Source organism: Filicampus tigris, chromosome 18 (genome assembly GCF_054856515.1).
Source record: "Filicampus tigris isolate MCC_2025a chromosome 18, RoL_Ftig_1.0, whole genome shotgun sequence".
NCBI lineage: Eukaryota > Metazoa > Chordata > Actinopteri > Syngnathiformes > Syngnathidae > Filicampus > Filicampus tigris.
Genome location: NC_141234.1, coordinates 1,252,744 through 1,272,078, shown reverse-complemented (window position 1 = coordinate 1,272,078; position 19,335 = coordinate 1,252,744). Strand labels below are relative to the sequence as shown.

The following is a 19,335-nucleotide window of genomic DNA, read 5'->3' as shown; positions in this document are numbered from 1 at the left end:
GTACTCAACCCCCTAGCAGACGCTTCCTCCACGCCTCACTAATATTTGAAGGCGCTCAAAGGCGGAGTTGCCTGGAGGACCAATGGGCTGGGTCAATAAAGGGAATCTTATTTTATTGTTGTTTACTATTATAATTGTTGTATGATAATCATTGCACCTTCTGCATGAAGTTGAAATCGGTTGAAATGTGACGTTATCTTCCTCCTCATCGTGCCAAATGGTGACAATCAGAAAAAACATCTGATCAGAATTCATGAGACACAAGTTGTTTTCTTTCATGTCATGATGAACATCAACTTGATGAATGAAACAGCATCAATTCCAAACTGCACTCTCACCGCCATTAGTCGGAATCATTGCATTGCTTTTTAGGGGGGAAAAAAAACAGTCGTTGAGCCTTTACCATCGTGTACTCATCATTTTCAACACTTCAGATTGGTCAATCATTTGTTAAAACAACAGAGCTATGTAAGAGGTCTGGATGATTATGGAAAAAATAATAATCACGATTATTTTTATTTGGATTGAAATCACAATTATTAGCCTTATCTATTTTCTTGAAAACTCAACTTTGAATATAACTTGAAAGGACAACGAGAAAATAAATGAGTAAACAGGTAAAGTATACAGTACTACAGTAATAGCAATTGAAAAAAAAGTAAAAACTACAATAATAGCAATTGGAAAAAACTAAAACAAAGAGCGTCTGTTCCTGCTCATGTTGGCCACTTGGGGACTGCCCCCAAGTGTGTGCCGTGCATGGATGGAAAACACACTTAGAATGAGAACAGTTCGATTGAACTATGAATCTAACTCGTTTTTCACATTTCGGCAATAATTTGTTAATCCGAGTAGTGTTATCTTACCTGTGTAAATGTGTTTATACAGCGTTTGTGTGTGAATATTCGTTATTTGAAAGAATATCACTCTCAAAGTCCATGCTAATTCCGTTAGCATTTGAATAGGATCCTCCACTTACTTTAGCATTAGCGTTAGCGATGTTTTAAACAGCTTAAAGCACGCCCAGGGACGGCAGAATCACATACACTACAGCTGGGGTGCCCAAGTTTGGTCCTCGAGAGTCCCCATCTAGCCTGTTTTACATGTTTCACCTCCTCCAGCTCACCTGATTCAAATGATCAGGACTGTTATCAGGCTTCTGCAAAGCTGCTGATGCTGATGAGCTGATCATTTGAATCAGGTATGTTGGAGGAGAGAAACATGTAAAACAGGCTGAATAGGGGTTAGGGGTCGTCAACCGGACTTGGGCACCCGCTTGCTATGAAGCAACATGGTGCATTCAGGCTACTTCCACACCATCGGGAACTTGTAAACGCACCATGCCGTTCTGCACATTGTAATTGGTTGTGTTCAGTTTTAATGATCGAGGACAGTCAAAATCGCAATTTTAATTTCGATTACTCGTCCAGCCCCACTATTAAGGTTTTTGGCCCAATGCCAGCGATCTTTATCTAAGTGTAGTGTAGATAAATTTGAAGGAATGATTGACGGCAGGAATTGAGTCAAGATGGCGGTCAGATGCTGCGAACGAAGATACGTAAACACGTGAAACCTCTCGGGCATCGGCACACCTGGCCACTCTGAGCCCGTCCCCGGCTCTGCCCTCGCCAGCAGAAGTTTGCCTTGTGACACTGGAGAGACAAAGCGCTAGCATGTTAGGCTAACATCAGCCGCAAAGTGCCAGTGAGTGGAATCCAAACGTTTACCAGGTAGCTTAAGCGACGCCTCCTCAGGCGGCGACAAAGTCCAGGAAGTCGGCGGAAGTCGTCACGGTGACCAGTCGGGACATCCGACCGGATGAAGTCGAGGTGACGTCCGGTGACGTTGCCCCACGGTCTCGCCTCGCCAGCGACCTGACACAACCGACCAAACGCGGTTCAGCCACCCAGCGTCTCCGAGCCGGCTCGCCAACATGCCCATGGGCGTGGCCTACCTCCATGGGCAGGCTGCACTCGGCGTCCCGCAAACACGCCCCAGCCAGCAGCAACGCCAGCAGCACGCAGGCACTTGTCTTCATCTGCCGACACCCGTCCACTGTCTGTCGGCCCGTCCAGTGGCGCGGCGCAAAAGGACAAAAAAAAGAAAAGAATAATCCTCTTAGGCAGCTCCGAGTCATGTGACAGCTCGCGACGTCGTCAGCTCGTCCGCTGTCCTCATCTCAATCATCTTTGTCCAAATCCACCCATGTTCCCAATGATGAACGTCCAGTGCAGACACAAAGGTGTCACGTAAACAACATACACAAACAACAACAATCACTTTATGGCTGGGCTGTCACATGACGTCCTTCTAGTTTTCAAACAATAGCATAAAGCATAACAAACGCCACGCACGGACGCGCGCGCACACTTTCCACCCACCAATCATCCTAACCGCTTCTCCTCACTGGGGTCGCGGGCGTGCTGGAGCCGATCCCAGCTGTCTTCGGGCAGTAGGCGGGGGTACACATTGAACTGGCTGCCAGCCAATCGCAGGGCAGAGGAAATCTTGATTACCGAGATTGTCCCAGCACAGGAATTGAACCCAGAACCTCCATGTACAAAGTCAGCGTTCCAAACCGCTCAGTCACATGGAACGGCTAGCACGCACTTTAATAAGATTAACAGATTGCCAGATCCTGCAGCTTGCAGAGGGGCTTAGCACTGCTAATGCTAACACAAACTAAAGTTGCTATGCATTCCCGGGTAGCAAGGTCGCCTGAGCACATGAGCGACAAAACATCTTTATTGGTCTTGCCGCTCTCTTACGCCGCCATGTGGCTAACTTCCAAATCACTCCGAGATGGCTTAGTCGCAAGAAGAGTTGAAAAGTCAACGTTGGAACGCCAAGGATGGTTTGGAAGATAGGGTGGAGCTCAATGCTGAGGGGGCGGAGCTCGGTCCTGAGTCAACCCATGGGCTGGGGGTTGGGTTTGTGTTGAGTGGGCGGGGTTAGAATTGAGCCGCAAATATGCTGATTGTGCTTTATGTACAGTATGTGTTGGTTGTGTCGCGCGGGTGTCTTCGATGCATTTCGCAGGTCTTTGCAGCCGGGAGGACATAATGAAGCTTCTGGACACAAAGAAAGTGAGACTTCGCCTCTGCTGCTCTTCACAATAAAAGCCTGCAAGAATGCCTGCAGGATAGCCCCAATTTCAGTCCGGATAGAAATTTGGAAAAGTTCAACAGAAAAATCTGCAATAAAGCAGGCCCCTGCGATGTAGTGGGGCATTTCGTGTCAAGGATATTTGGGGGATGAAAAAAAATAAGTGTTCCAGGCTGATTGGTCCTCTCTGTGTCTCTGACAGGAGGCGGAGCTTTTGGATTTGGTTTGGAGCGAGGTCTGCTGCCATACAGGTAAGGAGGCAACCAATCAGAGATCTTCCAGATGTTGACGTCGGAGGCTTTGATCCTGATGCGGAAAAGTGCTTGTTGTTGCCTGGCAACAGGAGCATCCCTTTGAAGTCAACTCAGAAAGGGGCAGGGTCTCATTGACTCCTTCATGGCAACGCTTGATCACCTGACCCTGCTGACACCAAGGCCTGGTGAGACCACACCCTGTGCGCTAGGCAGGCGGGACCTCCCTTTTCGGCATTGATGCCTGTTTGCGCTCGCAGATCGATCGGAGGTCCCTCGGAAAAACCTTTACTGGAGTTCCGCCCACAAGAGGAAATCAGCCAATGGCGGTGCCAGGTGCAGATCGGGGAACGTGCACTCCATCGGTAGCCTCAGCAGCTCGGAGGAGGAGCTTCTGACCACACTTGAGAATGGCAGCGACGAGCGGGACAGTGAGTGGCTCCACACTTGCGGCTACATAGCATGCTAGTCATGAGAGAAAACAAGCTAGCCGGCTACACGCTTGTCATGAGCGAAAGCAAGCGAGACAGCGCTGACGACAGACAAGGCGGGCCCTATCTGAGCGTGTGGGTCAGGTCGCTTGGCCATCAGGTCGCTTGCTGCAGGTTGTTTCAGTTTGTTCTGATTCGGAAAAGCCGCGCGGGCCGCTCCAGGTGAAGCGCCGACGGGAACTCAAGCGTCATGCTGACGATTTTCATGGCCCCGCTGCCATTGGACTAGAAGTCAGCGAGCAGATTACAAGCGCTGATCCCGGATCTTTCCTCTCAGGCCAAGGAAAGCGTGCGAGGCTTCTGTCGGTCACGGCTCGATCTACACGACAGGGCAGAGACCACGGTCAAGTGAAGAAGAGCGCGGTGGCGAGTCTCGCCCCTGAGCCCGTTAAAGTCCACGGAAGCTGCGAGAAGTAAAAGCCGAGGACTCTTTTCCCCCCCGATGACAACGGCAGCATCTCACATTCAATTGGATTAAAAGAGCGGGAGGTGGATTAGCTGGCCGGCGTGCCGGCAGGTCACCATGGAGACGCCAGAATAGAAACAACATGGCCGTCTACCTGCCAGTCTTCCACCGATTGCCACAATTTGCCATCCCAAAGGAAGGTCCGCTAAAACGTTCGGGGCTGAGGCCATGACACTTCCGCCGCCTTGACAACTTTGACCTGTTTGAGTTTTATGCTTTGACCAATCCCACAGCGGGAATCGTTGTTACAGAGAAATGAAGGCGAAAGGGCGGCGGCGCCAGTGCAGATGAAGTCAGGTGACATCGGCATGTCATCCTGTTACTACTTTCACTTGTTGTGTGGTCCGTGTCATGTGTTCATCCTTGAGTGAGTGCTGCATTGTTTTTAGTTGACCCGATTGCTTTTTCAACCTTCGACATTCATTCATCTCTGAGCGAGTGTCGCATGACGCGACACCAATGATGAGCGTGTGATGTCGTGACGAATCGGTGTCTGACCTTTCACCCTTTCTTCAGGCCGGTCGCTTGGAGACGACATGGAGCATTGGTGGGATCACAGTGAAGTCGCCGCCATGCCGGCGGTAAGCCCCGCCTCCCCACCACAAGCGCCGCTGTCGATGTTTGTTGTAGCTCGGAGGCCGCGACTTCAGCCTCCCCACTCTCACCCTTCAGCAACAGGTGTCATGGCAACCATCCACAGACGGCGAGCGTCTCATCGGCCGCATTTTGCTCAACAAGACCACAAAGGACGGATCCATTCACGCAGACACCGGCGCGCTGCTCGGACTCAAGGCTTGTCCTCCGCTCTTCACGCCATCCCTTTCTCCATCCATCCATCCATAGTTCTCTCCATCCAGTCTCCACCTGTTCAACCTGTTTGACTTTTTGATGACTGTGACATTGTTTGACCTTGCAGGTGGTTGGCGGCAAAATGACAGATTCTGGTCATTTGTGTGCGTTCATCACTAAAGTGAAACGAGGAAGTCTGGCGGACATTGTGGGACACCTGAGACCAGGTAAGGCAACTTTACAGTCTGCCTCGATAGTCTTCCTGTTGGCAGTCCACTTTGCTACAATCGGCCAGTGTTTACACGAGCGCTCAGTCTGCATGCTTAACTAGGATGGCCGCATTGCCTGCTTTCCAGGCTTCATGCCAAACTATGTTCGCCACCTCCTGTGGCTTACGGTAACAGGGCATGCCGTTATGATGTTGGTGTGGTTTAGGCGATCAGGTTGTGGAGTGGAACGGTCACGTTCTGCAAGGAGCCACCTTCAACGACGTTTACAACATCATCCTGGAGTCCAAGTCGGAGCCGCAAGTGGAGCTGCTGGTGTCGCGACCAATCAGGTGAGCTCATGTTCCCTGAAACTGGAAGAGACCGTCAACTGCCGTCCGTCGTCACCTGACTGCGATTTGCGTTTCCAGAGCTGCCGACTCTTCCCATTGCCAGCTGGTCTCAAGTGAGTTGATGAACAATCGAGATGTTTGCTCTTGAGTTACTGACAAGATGCGGTGAAATATTTTCCTTTTCAAACAGGCTCCAGTTCCTTCGACTCACCCATAAGCCCAAACGCCATGCAAGCACAGGTCTCTGTAAGTCGACAACGGCCGTGTTCCCACTGGCCAATCAGCTGAAACAAGTTTTGTCGTTGTTGTTTCAGACGGGGGGCAAGCATGTTTTGCTTCCCAGACTTCAGGTGAGCGAAACATCTGTAGCATGGACTCTCCTTTTCGTTTTAGTACTCTGCTCGGTTTGAGCTCCGCTCCCGGCCGGCCACCACTTAGTTGGACCCCGATTGCCAAAGAACACATCACAATCTTTCCAAAGGTGTCTCGGGACAAGTGTTTGATGTGCTTCCAAGAAGTTTTTTTACGCTGAAGGAAGGAATGTTTCCACAGCACAGATGGGAAGCATTGCCCGTGTGGCTTAAAATGACAAGATGGCTTTGAGTCTCTGGACGAGGAAGACTTTATAGCGCAAAGACTGGCATAGTTTTTCGATTCAGTAACTTTCTACCATTACTTACTGCATGTGTCTGTCACCACTAACCCCTCACTAAAGAGAGACAATCAGGAAAAAAACACCGTTCATTTCTAGCTCCTTTTATGTGCCTGACTGAGTGAGCCAGGTCGGGTAGCAGCTATTAGAGACGGTCTCAACGCATGATAACGTTGGCTCACCCGTTACTAGAAAGCACCTTTATTCCAGCACGGGCCGCGAGTCAATGAATTGGCACTCCTGTTTTGGGCAAAACCTGCGCAGAAGTTCCTTATTCACATCTTTTCATCAGTGAAGTAGTTGAAGTTTGATTACGGCGCACAAAGCATCCGTCCAAATACTCGGTTTCTCCTGTCGTTACCTTGCAGGTGAAGCTGTGGTACGATAAACTTGGCACTCAGCTAATCGTCACCGTCCTCGGAGCAAAAGAACTTCCTGTTCGAGTAGATGGCCGGCCCCGGAACCTTTACGTTGAAATCTATTTACTTCCCGACAGAAGGTTCGAAGGTCAAAGGAGCAATCTGAACGTGGTCGATGCAGTGTGGTCAGCGCTCGAGGAGAATGTGCTTTTCTCTTCAGTGCTAAGAGTAAGCGTAGGACAAAGACCGTGAAGAAGTTGGCAGAACCTCGCTGGAACCAGACCTTCATGTACTCTCCGGTCCACGAACGGGACTTCCGAGACCGCATGTTGGAGTTGACGGTCTGGGATCAGGCCGGAGTTGCTGAGGAACAGAGTCAGTTCCTTGGAGAGGTAAGATGAGGTGACCTCGCTCAACATGGCACAAACACGTCAAGTCAAAGTCGAGTACTGGAGGAGGAGGACCTGAAAGAAACAGAATCTTGCTGTTACGGTTATCCAGGTTGTGATCGGTCTGGAGAAGACCACCCTGTTGGATGATCAGCCTCACTGGTTCAAACTTCACAGGAGCAATTTTGCCTCTCTGCCGCGAGTCAACACTTCTCCCTACCTACAGAGGAGAGTACTGCAGCACGGACCCGCTGCCAGGAGGCTGCATTGTGAGTACACATTCAATAGAAGAGCGTTCCTACAAGATCAGAGATGTCGCTACTCGTGTCATACGACTTAGAGGACTTGATTGACATCATTATCGTATTTCATCCAGCTGTGCTATGTGTAATGTTATCACCACACCGCAAAGGCCAGAAATGAGTTTGTTTGGATCTTAAAACTCCAACGTCTAGGCCTCCTTTCTGGTAATCCCGAACCAAAGAAATGTTGTCCACTTTTTTCTGGACGTCTCTGTAGGTTTTCATAGGTTCAGCGATGGAGACTTTTCCGATTATGACTGTGAGGACGGCATCGGGGCGATATCAGGTGAACTTCCAATCCCATCACGCATCAGCTACACATCCCTGTGGATCTCGTGGCCACGCTTCCTTTTTATTGGCAGACTTACGGCAGAACGGCCGACAGCTCCACAGCTCGGCCCACTCTTTGAGCGAGCACGGCCCGCAATCTTGTCCCGCTTTGCGATGTGAGCCGATGCTGGCCAGGTGCTCGTCTCCAATCCACAGGTAGACGTCTGCTTCGTCTGATGGCCCAGCTCACCCCTGACTTGTTACTTGAATTTGTGACCTGGCCTGCAGTGTAACCCCCCTTTACCCGCTTTACCGCGATGATGCCGTGCGGCTGCTACGAGGTTCCAAGATCACTCGAGCTCATTCTGATGTCGGACGCCATGGCAGCCTGGAAAGGTGATTTTTTTAAAAATGATTCCGCCACTGCAAATATTCAACTTCTCCTCCTGCTTCTACCATAAGAGTCCTTCTCAACCTTGTACCACAAGAGGTACAGTAGTTGTTGTGCAGGTTTAAGTAGCTAATGTGGATTAACATAATCCATGCGTCCAGGAGGTCATTGAGGACGAGGTCTGGGGCCATGTCTCTTGACTCCCAAGACCGGTACGGAAAAAACCCTGCAAAACATTCGAATGCTCATTTTAATGCTAATGTCAAAACAAGCAGTTCTTCATCTCTCTGTGTAGTTACTCCGGACGAACTCTGTGCAACACTTCCTGGCCAAACCATAGGGCAAACGGGAGCGTTGAGGACTTCAGGTGAGTCTTTTGAGGGGAGTCATGATGTTGAGGTTCAAACATCCTGAGGATTCTTCTCCTCTTCAGCCAGAACTTCATTCCAGACTTGCCTTCGGATGGAGAACCCTTTGACGAGGAGCTTCTGAGGTAAATAAGACCACTGGTCCTGTCGCTGGTCCTAGTTCAATTAGGTGAAAAAACAAAGGTCGAAAGAGGTGGCAAATGGATCGGTTTGGTTTCCAGCAGGACTTTAAAAGTAGACCACGTCCACGATGAGTGTTGTTGTAGAAGTGACGGCGAGATAATCCCGTCGACAGTCGGTCCGATAATGACTAATCATTTGAAAGTAACCGGTCCATCTCGTTGTGCTCCTCTGACAGAGTAGGCCGGCATGATGGCTCGTTTCACATGAGTCCTATCGGAAGCCCCGAGTGCGGTCGCCAAGGACGCCAGTTGCCGGCTGTCCCGCCCAAAGGCGCACCGGACACGCGTAAGGCAGACAGGACCACTTGTCCACTCGATGCGCACGCAACCAGTGTCCACCACTCACTGATCCGTAGCACGACATCTTAACGCCACATTCTTCTTCTTCTTCTCTGTGCACAAATCAACACACAGCACTGTGTCTAGCTCTGAAGTAACTTTGCTCAACGTTGCGCTTCTCTCATCCTGCTGTCCATCAGTTTGGGCCACACCCACTCAAGGCGCAGCAACTGGAGTTGGCGCTGTGCCCACTCATCCCTCACCTACCCCCTTGCACAGACAGGCTCCTCCCACTGGCAACCAACATTGTCCTCCGCTCATTAGAATACAAGCTCCGCCTCCCGCGGGACCGCAATACTTGCACCACCCAACTTCTAGCATTGAGGCGGCCCACCACCAAGCCGTCTCCTCCCCTATTCCCCCGCCAAATCCAGCTCCTCCCCCAACCCCCGCTGAATCTCATCAAGCTCCTCCTCCACCCTTGTCAACTACTCATCAAGAGCCTCCCCCGCTTGTCACAGCTTCTCCCCCCTCCACCTGTCAACAAGGTTCCCCCCCTCCTCTGACAAATACTCATGAAGACCCTCCCCCAGCTTCCCCCCCCACTTGTCATCAAGCTCCAGCTCCCGCAACAGCAAGCTGTTCTCCAGCTCCGCAGCCTCAGACTCCAGGTGCGTGCTTAAGATTCTTAGCAATGGTGCTCGTTGATTGGCGCGTTCTCATGGTCTTATGTCATCACATCATGTCATCACATCATGTCATAACGGGTGTCAGAGGTGGAGAGACGCTCTGCCACACCTGGAGGCAGCAGGAAAGGTCAGTGATTGGTCAACACGCCATCATGTGACCTTGCCTATGAGGCATGCCGTCCAACATTTGCTCTTTGTCTTTCACATGCTGCGGCTCAGAGGTCACATGGGAGGATCAGCAGATGAAAGCAGCAAATGGTACATTAGCATCTTTAGCATGTACAGTTGCAAATTTAAAAAAAAACAACAAAAAAAATGACTGGATTCGTTGATAGGTTGCCAACATTGTAGCACATTGTAGGGTGGAGAAAGCATACGACCAAAGGCGAACAACTTCCGCAAGAGCAATTCCGAATCGAGAGTGAGATCGGAGGTGTTGGTTTTAGCTGTCCTGCAGGATCATAAACACAAACCACTCTTGGGTTTTCTATTCTCAAGAAGCGCTGCCAGATTCAAAATTATGATACTTGTTGAATAAGAAGAATGTTTGTGTGTTCTTGTGACGTTTAGAAGCAATTTATGCAAAATCGAGGTTCACATACTTTTTACTGCAACTCGATAGAGCCTTTGTCCCAGCCAAGCAGAAGCAACACACCATCTTGGTGCTCCTCATCAATGTGATGTCATAACAGGTCACATGATTGGCCTTTCTGTATTCTTTCTTATTCCATTCCCGGTGTCTCTGCAGGTGTAATGAAGGATCCGGAAAAGGTGAGCACGCATCACAGTTGTCATGACTGACAGATGAAGCAATTGACCTACGGCGTCGTCGGTGCGCAGACGCGGGACAGCCTGTCGTTGAAGTCATCCCTCAGCAACTTGAGCGACTTGTCGACTGAGTCCGCCATGCTGGACAACCGTCAAAGCGTCAGGTGAGCTCATTATCGCGATGAGCGCAGCCGTCGTGTCCAGTGGACCTTCTCAAACCGTGCCCTCGTTGGCGGATGCAGCCGAGCGGAAGCTCCGGAGGAGGACTGCGGGAAGGGACCGGCGCAAAAGATCGCCCTGGAGACGACTGAATCAATGGATGAAGGAGAGGAGGAGCAGCCCGAGTCGTCCAAGTAAGTGATGGAGCGGCACCCCGTCTAAGGACCGTGTCTGTCCAAATTGAGATCCTGATGTAGAACCTCAAATGGGCAACTCATGCTGGAAAACCCCACACTATGAGCGTTTGGATATTTTCCCCTCCGGAGGAGAACAGTACACATGGGGCGACAACTCAGTGCACTTTTGCACTTCAAGCAGGTTATCAACCTTTGAGATAAAACGATACAAACAACAAAAGATACTCAAATGACTATATGCTAAGTATCAAATACACAAATGACTTTTTAAGTCTACACATACTAACATTTGAACCAAAAGTCTTTGACAAAAGAGCCAAACATTTTCTTACCGGCTGCACATGTGGCTTGTGTCTGATCGAACAAACATTTCCAATTGGTACCGGCCCTTTAAATATGGCTGACCTGTCCATCACTAAATGAGTCCCAATAGAAACACGTACTAGAGGTAAACAATTGTGCAAAGACTGAGCCAGGGCAACTAACAGAGCGTCATTTGCCATTCGTCATGCCTTGCACACGTGTCATTCTTGGCTGTAATAGTCACGGGGAAAGGACAGAAAAGGTTTCTTGAGACTCCCAAAAACCATGACAAACCAAGATTTTACGCCGGGCCAAGAGCAAAGCCATCGAGTACCGGGAGCTAAGCTGTGGCTATGGCTGTGAGCCACAAAGATCGGCAGTCTGAAGACAGCGCTTCACATCAACGCAAATGTGCACTTATTTGCATTGCCCGCCCGCAGGTTGGCCGCCGCACCAGCCGCCAAGTCCGCCAGTGTGGGCGGCGACATTTGTTCTTTGAGCCGTAACGACGATGACGACGACGACAAGAAGCGGCGATCCAGTTTGGGCGCTCGGGTGATGGGAATGGTCGGACTGGGAAAGAAGAGCCAAAGTGCCTCGCAACTCAATCCGGAGGGTGAGTCCCGTCAGTACCCCAAGAACTAGAAATGGAATCTGGCAGACCTCAGACCATTATCCTCTTGAAAAAAGCCTGAGCAGACTGGTCCCATTTCCTCTCCTCTTCAGAAGAAGAGAAGAAGAAGAAGGTGGTGAGACTTCCAGTTCAAAGGAGCGTGGAAACCGGCCTGGCCGTGGACTTTAAGTCTCGCTTCACCCGACAGCCGAGCCGCGATCCCGACGCAGAGGACCCGAAGCCCGGCGCGTACGAGTCATCGCGGTGACGGCGTCGCGCCGTTTCAACACATCGCTCACATGTTGCCATTTGCATTTCAGTTTGATCTTTCCGGGAGTCAAGCTGGCCACAGACAAACACTTCACTGGCTTCCTTGATGGGCTAGGTCCCGCCCAGCTGGCTGGGAGGCAGACCTTGGCCACGCCTCCCATGGGTACCGCCCAATCACAAAATGTCCGCACAACGGCCAAGTTGGGATTATACCCAATGAATGCGATTGCGCTGCTCTATCGCTCAGGAGATATCCAGATCGGAATGGTCTACAGGAAGGAGCGCCTAGATGTGGAGGTGATCCGGGCCAGGGGGCTTGTGGGTAAACAAGGAAACAAGAACACGCCAGGTAAGTTCTAGAGCAGGGTTTCCCGAGTCCGGTCCTCGAGAGCCCCTATCCAGCCTGTTTTTGATGTCTTCCTCCTCCAACACACCTGATTCAAATGATCACGACACGATCCATCGAAAACAGGCTGGGGAGTGGCTTTCGAGGGCCGGACTTGGACACCTCTGTTCTAGAGGAGAGGTTCCTCAGAGCACATGAAGGCTCTAGATAAGCTCAGTAATGTTCTGGTGAGCGCAGGAAGTGGTTGAAATGTTACGGTTCTAAAAAGCACAATAAAGCTTTACAGAGCACTTTTTTCGAAAGCACATTGTACTGTCAAGAGAGCACAGGGAAGACTAGTGAGGACCGTGGGTTTCTCGCGAATACAGGTAGTCGTTGAGGCCATAATAAGTTCTAATAATAAGTTCTTGAGACATTCTGGTTAGAATTGTGACAAGCTGCTCTGTGGCCCAGCTGCATATGTGAAGGTCTACCTGATGGATAACGGCAAATGTTTGTTGAAGCGGAGAACTCGTCTGGCCAGAAAAACGCTGGATCCTCTTTATCAACAACAGCTTCAGTTTGAAGAGAATCCGGAGGGCAAAGTTCTGCAGGTAAGGCACCAATTGCGTGCCGCAAGATTCGGGACTGGACTTAACGTGTGCCTGATGCTCCAAATGCTCAGATCATCGTGTGGGGCGATTACGGCAAGATGGACCACAAATCCTTCATGGGCGCTGCTCAGGTTCTACTGGATGACTTGGACCTGTCCGTCATGGTGATTGGCTGGTTTAAACTGTTTCCTGCCACCTCCCTGGTGGACCCTGCTTTGGCCGCGCTGAGCAACAAGGAGACAGAGGGCGGCAGCGCACCATAGAGTCAACTGACAAGGCGGACAGACGCAAAGCGCCTCCTCCGCTGCAGTCGTGGCGCATTCCGGGTGACCGCGAAGGAACGGCGTGTGATCTGCGCTTCCCGGACAGTCACTCGCTGCTGCTCCTAAGGAGTCCCGTGAACACGCACCCACATCCAAAGCATGGGGCCAATGCGGTGAACTTCGGGAAGAGTCCATGGAGTGGATTAGCGCGCTAGCTAAACGGTAGCAAACAAGTCACAAAAACAGCCAGAGCAAGGACATGCGACACAAATCAGGCACCTGCTCTCACTTTGTTTGTCATTTCAAGTTCACATGTGAAAATAAAGATGGTGAATGTTCTCTGGTCTGGTCGCTCTTCTATTTTCTTGGAACCGACTAAGAGCACTGAATTCATTCATGAGTAATTAATTGATTTAGGATGAATCATTTCTTGTGCACCCTCATGGTCCTCCCCCATCCGTCGAAAATCTTTTCGCCCTGACTCGGACTAACGGCAAGCCCATCCTCACCACATTGGCAGATCTCCTCTTTTGTCTTCATCCATTTCCAGTGTCCTTGTACCAATATGGCCGCTGTCCCCCTTCGGCCTCTCTCTTTGAACCGTTTTTGGGTTTGTGCAGTTACAACCTGTCGATCTCGATGACCTTCTTTAACAATAAATGCAAACAAATGGGACATTTTAACTTTTAATAATTCAGTTTGAAAAACCAACGGGAAAAAACAAACAAACCATCAAACAATCATGCAGGTCAGAGAACATCACAATTTGAATAACGGTAACAATAAATAGCCGAGGTACCAAAACCGAAGACCAAAAAATACTGATGGTTGGTTCATTTCCATGACATCAAGAACCTTTTTTATGGGAACAGTTCATTCGCGTCTTGTCGCCAAACCACTTCGAATGGGTCAGAATCCACATTGGTCCACAATTTGGGGAGACGAGAGCTCTTTTTACACACAAATGCATTCCTTTTATTCAGCATCACGGTGCAAAAGCTTGGCTCTAGCTGTAAGAGTCCCTTGGACAATGACGGAATTAATCACAGTCACCTGTTCCTGGATCAGTTTCCAACAGAGGAGGGAATGCGGAGCAGGACGGAACAACATGAGGCCCAGAACGAAAGAAGCGGCTCTGCACGTCTGTCAAGTCATACTCGGTCGCAACGGATGGTGTCTCCGCTGCTGCAGATGTTAGCATGGCGAGGCGAGCGACGGAGCGCCGAGTGTCGCTACGGTCTGGAACACAAGCCGCCATGCTCACAATAGTACCTTAAGCCTGTTATTATGTTAGCCAGAAGGTTAGCCTCTAGCCTGTTAGCATAGTTGAAGCAGCTCGTCGTCACTGCTCTCCGTCTTGCCTCCGACCTCCAGACACGTGTCCGGGATCTGAGCGGTGTGAACTTTCCCGCAGTGTTCGCAAGGTCCGTCCCAGCCCGCCCGTGTGCTGCTCGCGGCCTGATGTCGCGCCTTCTGACTTGCCGTGGACGATGGTCGCGACGGCCGGGAGGGCTGCGGGTCGAGGAGCGGCTGACGGACGTCGCCAAACAACGAGGACGAGTCCGAGTCCGGGATCAAAAGTTCCACATCTTCATCTTCGTCGCCGCTCCCTCGCCGCTCGGTCGACTCCGTCCCGCCCCTTCCTGTATCCAGCTGGCGGAGCGGACTGTGACTGGTCCAAGTCTGGTTCTGCTGGATGCGACCTGTTGTCATAAGGTTCCTGGCGAGGCGGTGCAGATTCTGGGTCAGGCGGCGCAGGGTAGAGGCGGGCGGGGCGGCGCTGTGACATTCCACATCCGGGTCGGTGGTTTCCACGGTGACCAGGTCAGTTGGGGACACGTCCTCGCCGGGACCATTTTGGACTCGGCTAAGGCTGGGCGGCGGGTTTGCGAGGGTGACGGAAGCCGTTGGTGAGACCGCGGCCTCCACTGAACTGGCAGGCGGGGTCTTCTGGGGCAGGGGGGCGATGGGACCGCCCACCGCCCCAACGCCACGTTCCCTCCCCCTCTCGCTTTCCGTGTCCGTGTCATCCGAGTCCGGGGACAGCAGGTCTGAAGCGGAACTCGCGGTACCGCCGCTGTCCTCGAGGTCGGCAGAGACCAGCGCCAAAGACCCCGACTGGCGAGACCGGGAGAAGTTGAAGAGGCTGCGCCACAGGTTACCGTGGCGGCCGGCAGAAGGGAGGCGAAGCGAGGTGAAGCCGAGTTGAGAACGCACCGCCAGACGGAGGTTCTCCAGAACCGATGCCTTGGGGGCGGGGACCCAACAAAAAAACAAACAAAAAAAGTCAGATGCAACATCCATCTATGATCTGAACCGACGAAAATGGTAAATGGTAAATCATCATGTGTCGGCTTGCTGCTCAAACAGCTTTTCACTCGCATACATTTAACATTTCACATAGCGGACACATCTGTTGAAGTGTTAAGTGGGAGCCCGCTGCCGCTTTAACTCAAAAGTTTTGCGACCTCAACGACAACATGAGGATCATGCAGCAGTTTTGAAGGCGTCTTTACCTGACTGCCGGAGCAGACTGGGAAATCCTCCACAGGCGGAATCAAACCCTGAGCAATCAGCTGACCGTAAGAGGGCGGAGCTTCCCTCCTCAGTAGCTCCGCCTCCACCCTGGACAACTGCGTCTCGAACGACCTACGGCCAGCGCAGCAACGGCTCGTCACGAGTGTGAAAAGCGCCACGTCAAACACGACAGCCCGCCCGCGCGCTCACCTGCGTTCAAACATGCGCAGCGAGTACAGTTTGCACGTGCAGCCCAGCGCGATGACCAGCAACAGGCCGCAGACCAGGCTGCCAATCACGGCGGCCGTGATCACCCTGGTGGGAACCACCACGGGACAACTTTCCTCATCGCTGCCGTCGCCGCAGTCGTCCTGGGCGTCGCACACCCACGACTCAAACACACAACGGTTGTTCTAAGATTCACAGATGAGATCACAGCTTTGGTTTCTTTGTGCGGCGCGCAACCGCGGCGACGTCGGGTAGCAAACCTTGCAGTGGAAGTTTCCAGGCTGGCAGAATAAGCAGTTCTTCTCGTCGGAGCCGTTGGGGCAGCGGTTCTGGTAGTTGCAGCGGTCCGATCGAGGGTAACAGGCTCCGTTGCGGGAACAGGGGAACTCGTCCTCCTTGCACGCGGAGCAGTTGGACTCGTCGCGGCCGTTGGGGCAGTGCCAGTAGCCGTCGCAGCGCTGCTGCTCGGTGTAGCAGCCCCAGTTGCCCCCGCAAGGAACCTCCCAGGGCAGGCAGAAGCCGTCCACCTAAGAACGCAAACGCACCCGTAGAAGCGCATCGCAGCGGCGCGGATCGCGGCCACGGAGGACAACCTGGTAGGTGACGTTGAAGCCTCTGGCGGCGTTGATCTTGTCGGCGTAGAAATGGACTCGCAGCTGTCCCGAAGACGACACCACGGCGAGCGGCGCCCTGGAGTCGAAGGCCGTCAGAACCCTGAGAAGGCGGCGAGGGTTCTCCTCCAGACCGTCGTACACCTTCACGTAGTCACCGTAACCTGTGCCATCCAGTTTGAAATCCGTGAAGCGCAGGACGACCTGCGGGAGAAACGGCAGACGTTGGGGCGGCCCTGACGGCCAAGAGAACAGAGGTCCGCTTGCTTTTAGCCCGCCCGAACCTTCCGGTGGTCTCCGGTGTCAATCAGCCAGGTGCAGTTGCTCCCCGGAGGATAGAAGTCAGGATAGTTTGGAGAGCTGAAGGAGCCGTAGAAGTTTCTTAACCATTCGCCGCAGGTCGGGACTTCGCAGTCGATCTCATCTCCCAGATCCTGAAAGAAGCGGCGGGTTCAAGGTGGTGCCGGGGAGGTTAAGGCTGAAGTCGAGGTCGACCTGACCTGGCAGTCGATGCTGCCGTCGCAACGCAGGCTGTGAGGCAAGCAGGTGTAGATTCGCGTGTAGCGGGACAAGCAAGGGAACTGGTCCAGGCTGCATGGCTGGAAGGAGAACGGCGAGTCCACACACAGATCCTCGTCCGAATTGTCTCCGCACTCATCCATGGAGTTACAGCGCCACCAGTCGGGGATGCACTTCCCGTTCGAGCAGTGGAACTGGTCCACGTCGCAGCTGGAAACATCCGGTTTACCTGTGACCAGACCGGGCAAAAGCGCACACAGGCTTGGGTGAAAAAGATTCGCATCAAAGTGCAGGTAAAGATTTGACTTTTTCAACCCCAAAAATGTCTTTACAATAATATGTTCCGTGCAGCCCCACGAGTCGAAACACGGCATTCTGATTGATGTTATGTTTGTGGAATAGCAGTTAAATAGTCAAATCCACCCGTTTTTGTCCATCTCGTGGGGCGGCCATTTTGTCTAACGTGGCCGCAATCAGCTTACAGCTAAAACAGGCACATTCACAAAGTACAGAAAAACACACGCTCAAGACATGTGGAGACACCGGAAAAAACAAAATCAACTTCCGTGCAGTAGTGGAGTCTTTGGCCTCGGTTGCGTCCCAAAAGCACCCGCGACAACGTGGCAGATGAGTCGGTGTTCGGGCCAACAGTTGGGCGCATCTCTGGGTAAACGCTCCCAAACTCACCTGTGACGTAGGACAACCGGAAGCCTTTTCCCGTCAGAGCGTCGTCGGAGCGGAAGTGGATCCAGACGTGGTCCTGCGACGAGATGTAAGGAGGCGGCAGAGAGGAGCCGCACACTCGCAGACCGTCCAGGTTCTTGTAGCTGCTGATGGACATCCAGTCTGATGAGCAGCGATGCGATCCCTGCAGGTCAAAGTCCTGGAAGCTGCGGAGAAGGAATGACAAAGTTGTAGCGAGCCGCCGCGAGGGCAGCGAGGCCACGGCGGCAGCGGCGTACCTGATGGTGACCCTGTCCCCGGGTCGGCCTCGGATGTTCCAGCTACAGTTGAGGCGGGCCGGGTACTGGAAGGGCCAACCGGGACTGGCGATGACCCCGGTGGCTGCTCGGAGGAGCTGCGACGAATCGCCGCAAGCTGAAAGTGCCACAGAGTCAGGACGGGCTGGATCCGATGCCGCCGTGTTTCGCGCTCACGAGACCACTCACTCACCGTTGGACATCCCCGACACCAAAACGTTTTCGTTCCTCTGGGAAGCGGCCTCGTGTCCTGCACAAAGGAGGAACTTAGACGCCATCTTTGAGGCCAAATGAGCTGTTTAAGAAATCATTGCCAGGGCAACCCAGGTGGATGTTTACTGCGGCTACCCGTCGTAGAGTGCCGAGGTCGACATTGCTGGATGTTGCCACCGTAAGCATGAACGACAAGTGTTTCTTCAGATTTCAAAACAACGACGGCGATGGGTTGAAGTCAACTCACCTGCTAAGAGGAGCAAGAAGACACCTGACACGATCGCGTCCATGACGACGAGTCCAAGGTCACGAATGCGCACAATTAGCTTAGCAGCAGTCGACGGAGATGCTGGCTAATCTATGCTAAAATAAACTCTGCTAAGCTAAGCTAAAGAGGAAACAAAGAGGCTCTGCTTGGCTCGCCTTCGCTAGTCCGACGAATCAAGATGCTCCATGATTTCGTGCAAACGACGTGGAAGGCAATCGAAGCGGGCGCGGTGCTGATGCTTTTGTCTACAAATGGAACATTTTGTGCTGTGCGGCGTGAGCCGAGCGAGTGAGAGAGCTTCTCATTCTAAGCCTGCCGCTTGCCCGCGACGCCGTTTGTACACAAAGCGGACTGAGGCCGATTAGCACCGCATGCTAAGGCAGCTAAGCGACCAAGCGGCCGCGCTCGTCCTCGTCCTCGTCAACGCGGAGGCCCAGCAGGACCGGACCAGTTTGTCGGAACACGACGAGCGGTCCGTCGCTATCATTTCGCCGCGTCTAAGGACGACAGCCACTTGCAAATGCACTTTCTGCGTTTTGGCGTCTCTGCAAGCAGCTGCTGTTTGTTTGACCACAACTAAGCCACGCCTCCACCGTGACGTCAAAACACGACAGCAACCCTCGAAAAAAAAAAACGACCCCCCCCCCCCCCCCCCAAATGTTTTTTTACTCCCTACTTGCCCACATTATTATATATTACTGGAACTGCAAATGTATACGGATATGACGTATTGCTCTCAAAGCAGGAATAAATGTCACGTTTTAACGCGAAATTCCACTTCCGACGTTCGAATCAGCTCACTGGCGCTGTCCTTTGTGTCTTATAAATCAAAGTTACTTTCTATGTAACTAGGCTGGTTTCCTGTAATACAGTTAAAAAAAGACTAAATTGTTCATTTAAGATAAAATTTAAGAAAAAAAAAAGTACATGCATACCTGCAAAAAT

General features: G+C 52.0%; 3 protein-coding genes across 12 annotated transcripts; 1 reads left to right on the top strand and 2 right to left on the bottom strand.

Annotated features, from left to right (window-relative positions):
- Positions 1-250: 250 nt before the first annotated feature.
- LOC147131840 (uncharacterized) lies at positions 251-11,036 on the bottom strand. 2 transcript variants are annotated; one of them, XM_086015434.1, is made up of 4 exons: positions 10,999-11,036; positions 1,955-2,059; positions 1,728-1,874; positions 251-1,652 (listed from the first exon to the last, which is right to left on the bottom strand). In XM_086015434.1, exons 2-4 carry the CDS (start codon positions 2,036-2,038, stop codon positions 1,536-1,538), a joined length of 348 nt encoding a protein of 115 aa, XP_085871560.1. In that variant the 5' UTR covers positions 2,039-2,059; positions 10,999-11,036; the 3' UTR covers positions 251-1,535. The 2 variants fall into 2 exon arrangements, with proteins under 2 accessions (XP_085871560.1, XP_085871561.1); XM_086015435.1 differs by lacking the exon at positions 10,999-11,036 and adding an exon at positions 2,382-4,290.
- LOC147131839 (regulating synaptic membrane exocytosis protein 2-like) lies at positions 2,696-13,392 on the top strand. 9 transcript variants are annotated; one of them, XM_086015417.1, is made up of 33 exons: positions 2,927-3,086; positions 3,308-3,356; positions 3,449-3,544; positions 3,617-3,787; positions 4,830-4,894; positions 4,986-5,105; positions 5,230-5,329; positions 5,538-5,661; positions 5,740-5,774; positions 5,852-5,907; positions 5,976-6,011; positions 6,682-6,812; positions 6,893-7,064; positions 7,174-7,330; positions 7,581-7,649; positions 7,726-7,849; positions 7,922-8,029; positions 8,186-8,236; positions 8,320-8,391; positions 8,458-8,517; positions 8,751-8,860; positions 9,054-9,524; positions 9,628-9,669; positions 9,762-9,800; positions 10,291-10,313; positions 10,383-10,474; positions 10,553-10,663; positions 11,410-11,585; positions 11,696-11,831; positions 11,903-12,015; positions 12,100-12,201; positions 12,652-12,791; positions 12,863-13,392. In XM_086015417.1, exons 3-33 carry the CDS (start codon positions 3,502-3,504, stop codon positions 13,052-13,054), a joined length of 3,441 nt encoding a protein of 1,146 aa, XP_085871543.1. In that variant the 5' UTR covers positions 2,927-3,086; positions 3,308-3,356; positions 3,449-3,501; the 3' UTR covers positions 13,055-13,392. The 9 variants fall into 9 exon arrangements, with proteins under 9 accessions (XP_085871542.1, XP_085871541.1, XP_085871540.1 ...); XM_086015416.1 differs by having other exon boundaries at positions 2,696-3,086; positions 4,992-5,105; positions 11,903-12,201; XM_086015415.1 differs by having other exon boundaries at positions 2,696-3,086; positions 5,852-5,901; positions 11,903-12,201.
- Positions 13,393-13,727: 335 nt separating this feature from the next.
- Positions 13,728-19,010, bottom strand: lrp12 (low density lipoprotein receptor-related protein 12). Its single transcript, XM_086015210.1, has 11 exons — positions 18,370-19,010; positions 18,103-18,159; positions 17,892-18,027; positions 17,617-17,819; positions 16,911-17,158; positions 16,695-16,844; positions 16,393-16,614; positions 16,060-16,326; positions 15,782-15,984; positions 15,571-15,703; positions 13,728-15,301 (listed from the first exon to the last, which is right to left on the bottom strand). Exons 1-11 carry the CDS (start codon positions 18,410-18,412, stop codon positions 14,372-14,374), a joined length of 2,592 nt encoding a protein of 863 aa, XP_085871336.1. The 5' UTR covers positions 18,413-19,010; the 3' UTR covers positions 13,728-14,371.
- Positions 19,011-19,335: the final 325 nt, after the last annotated feature.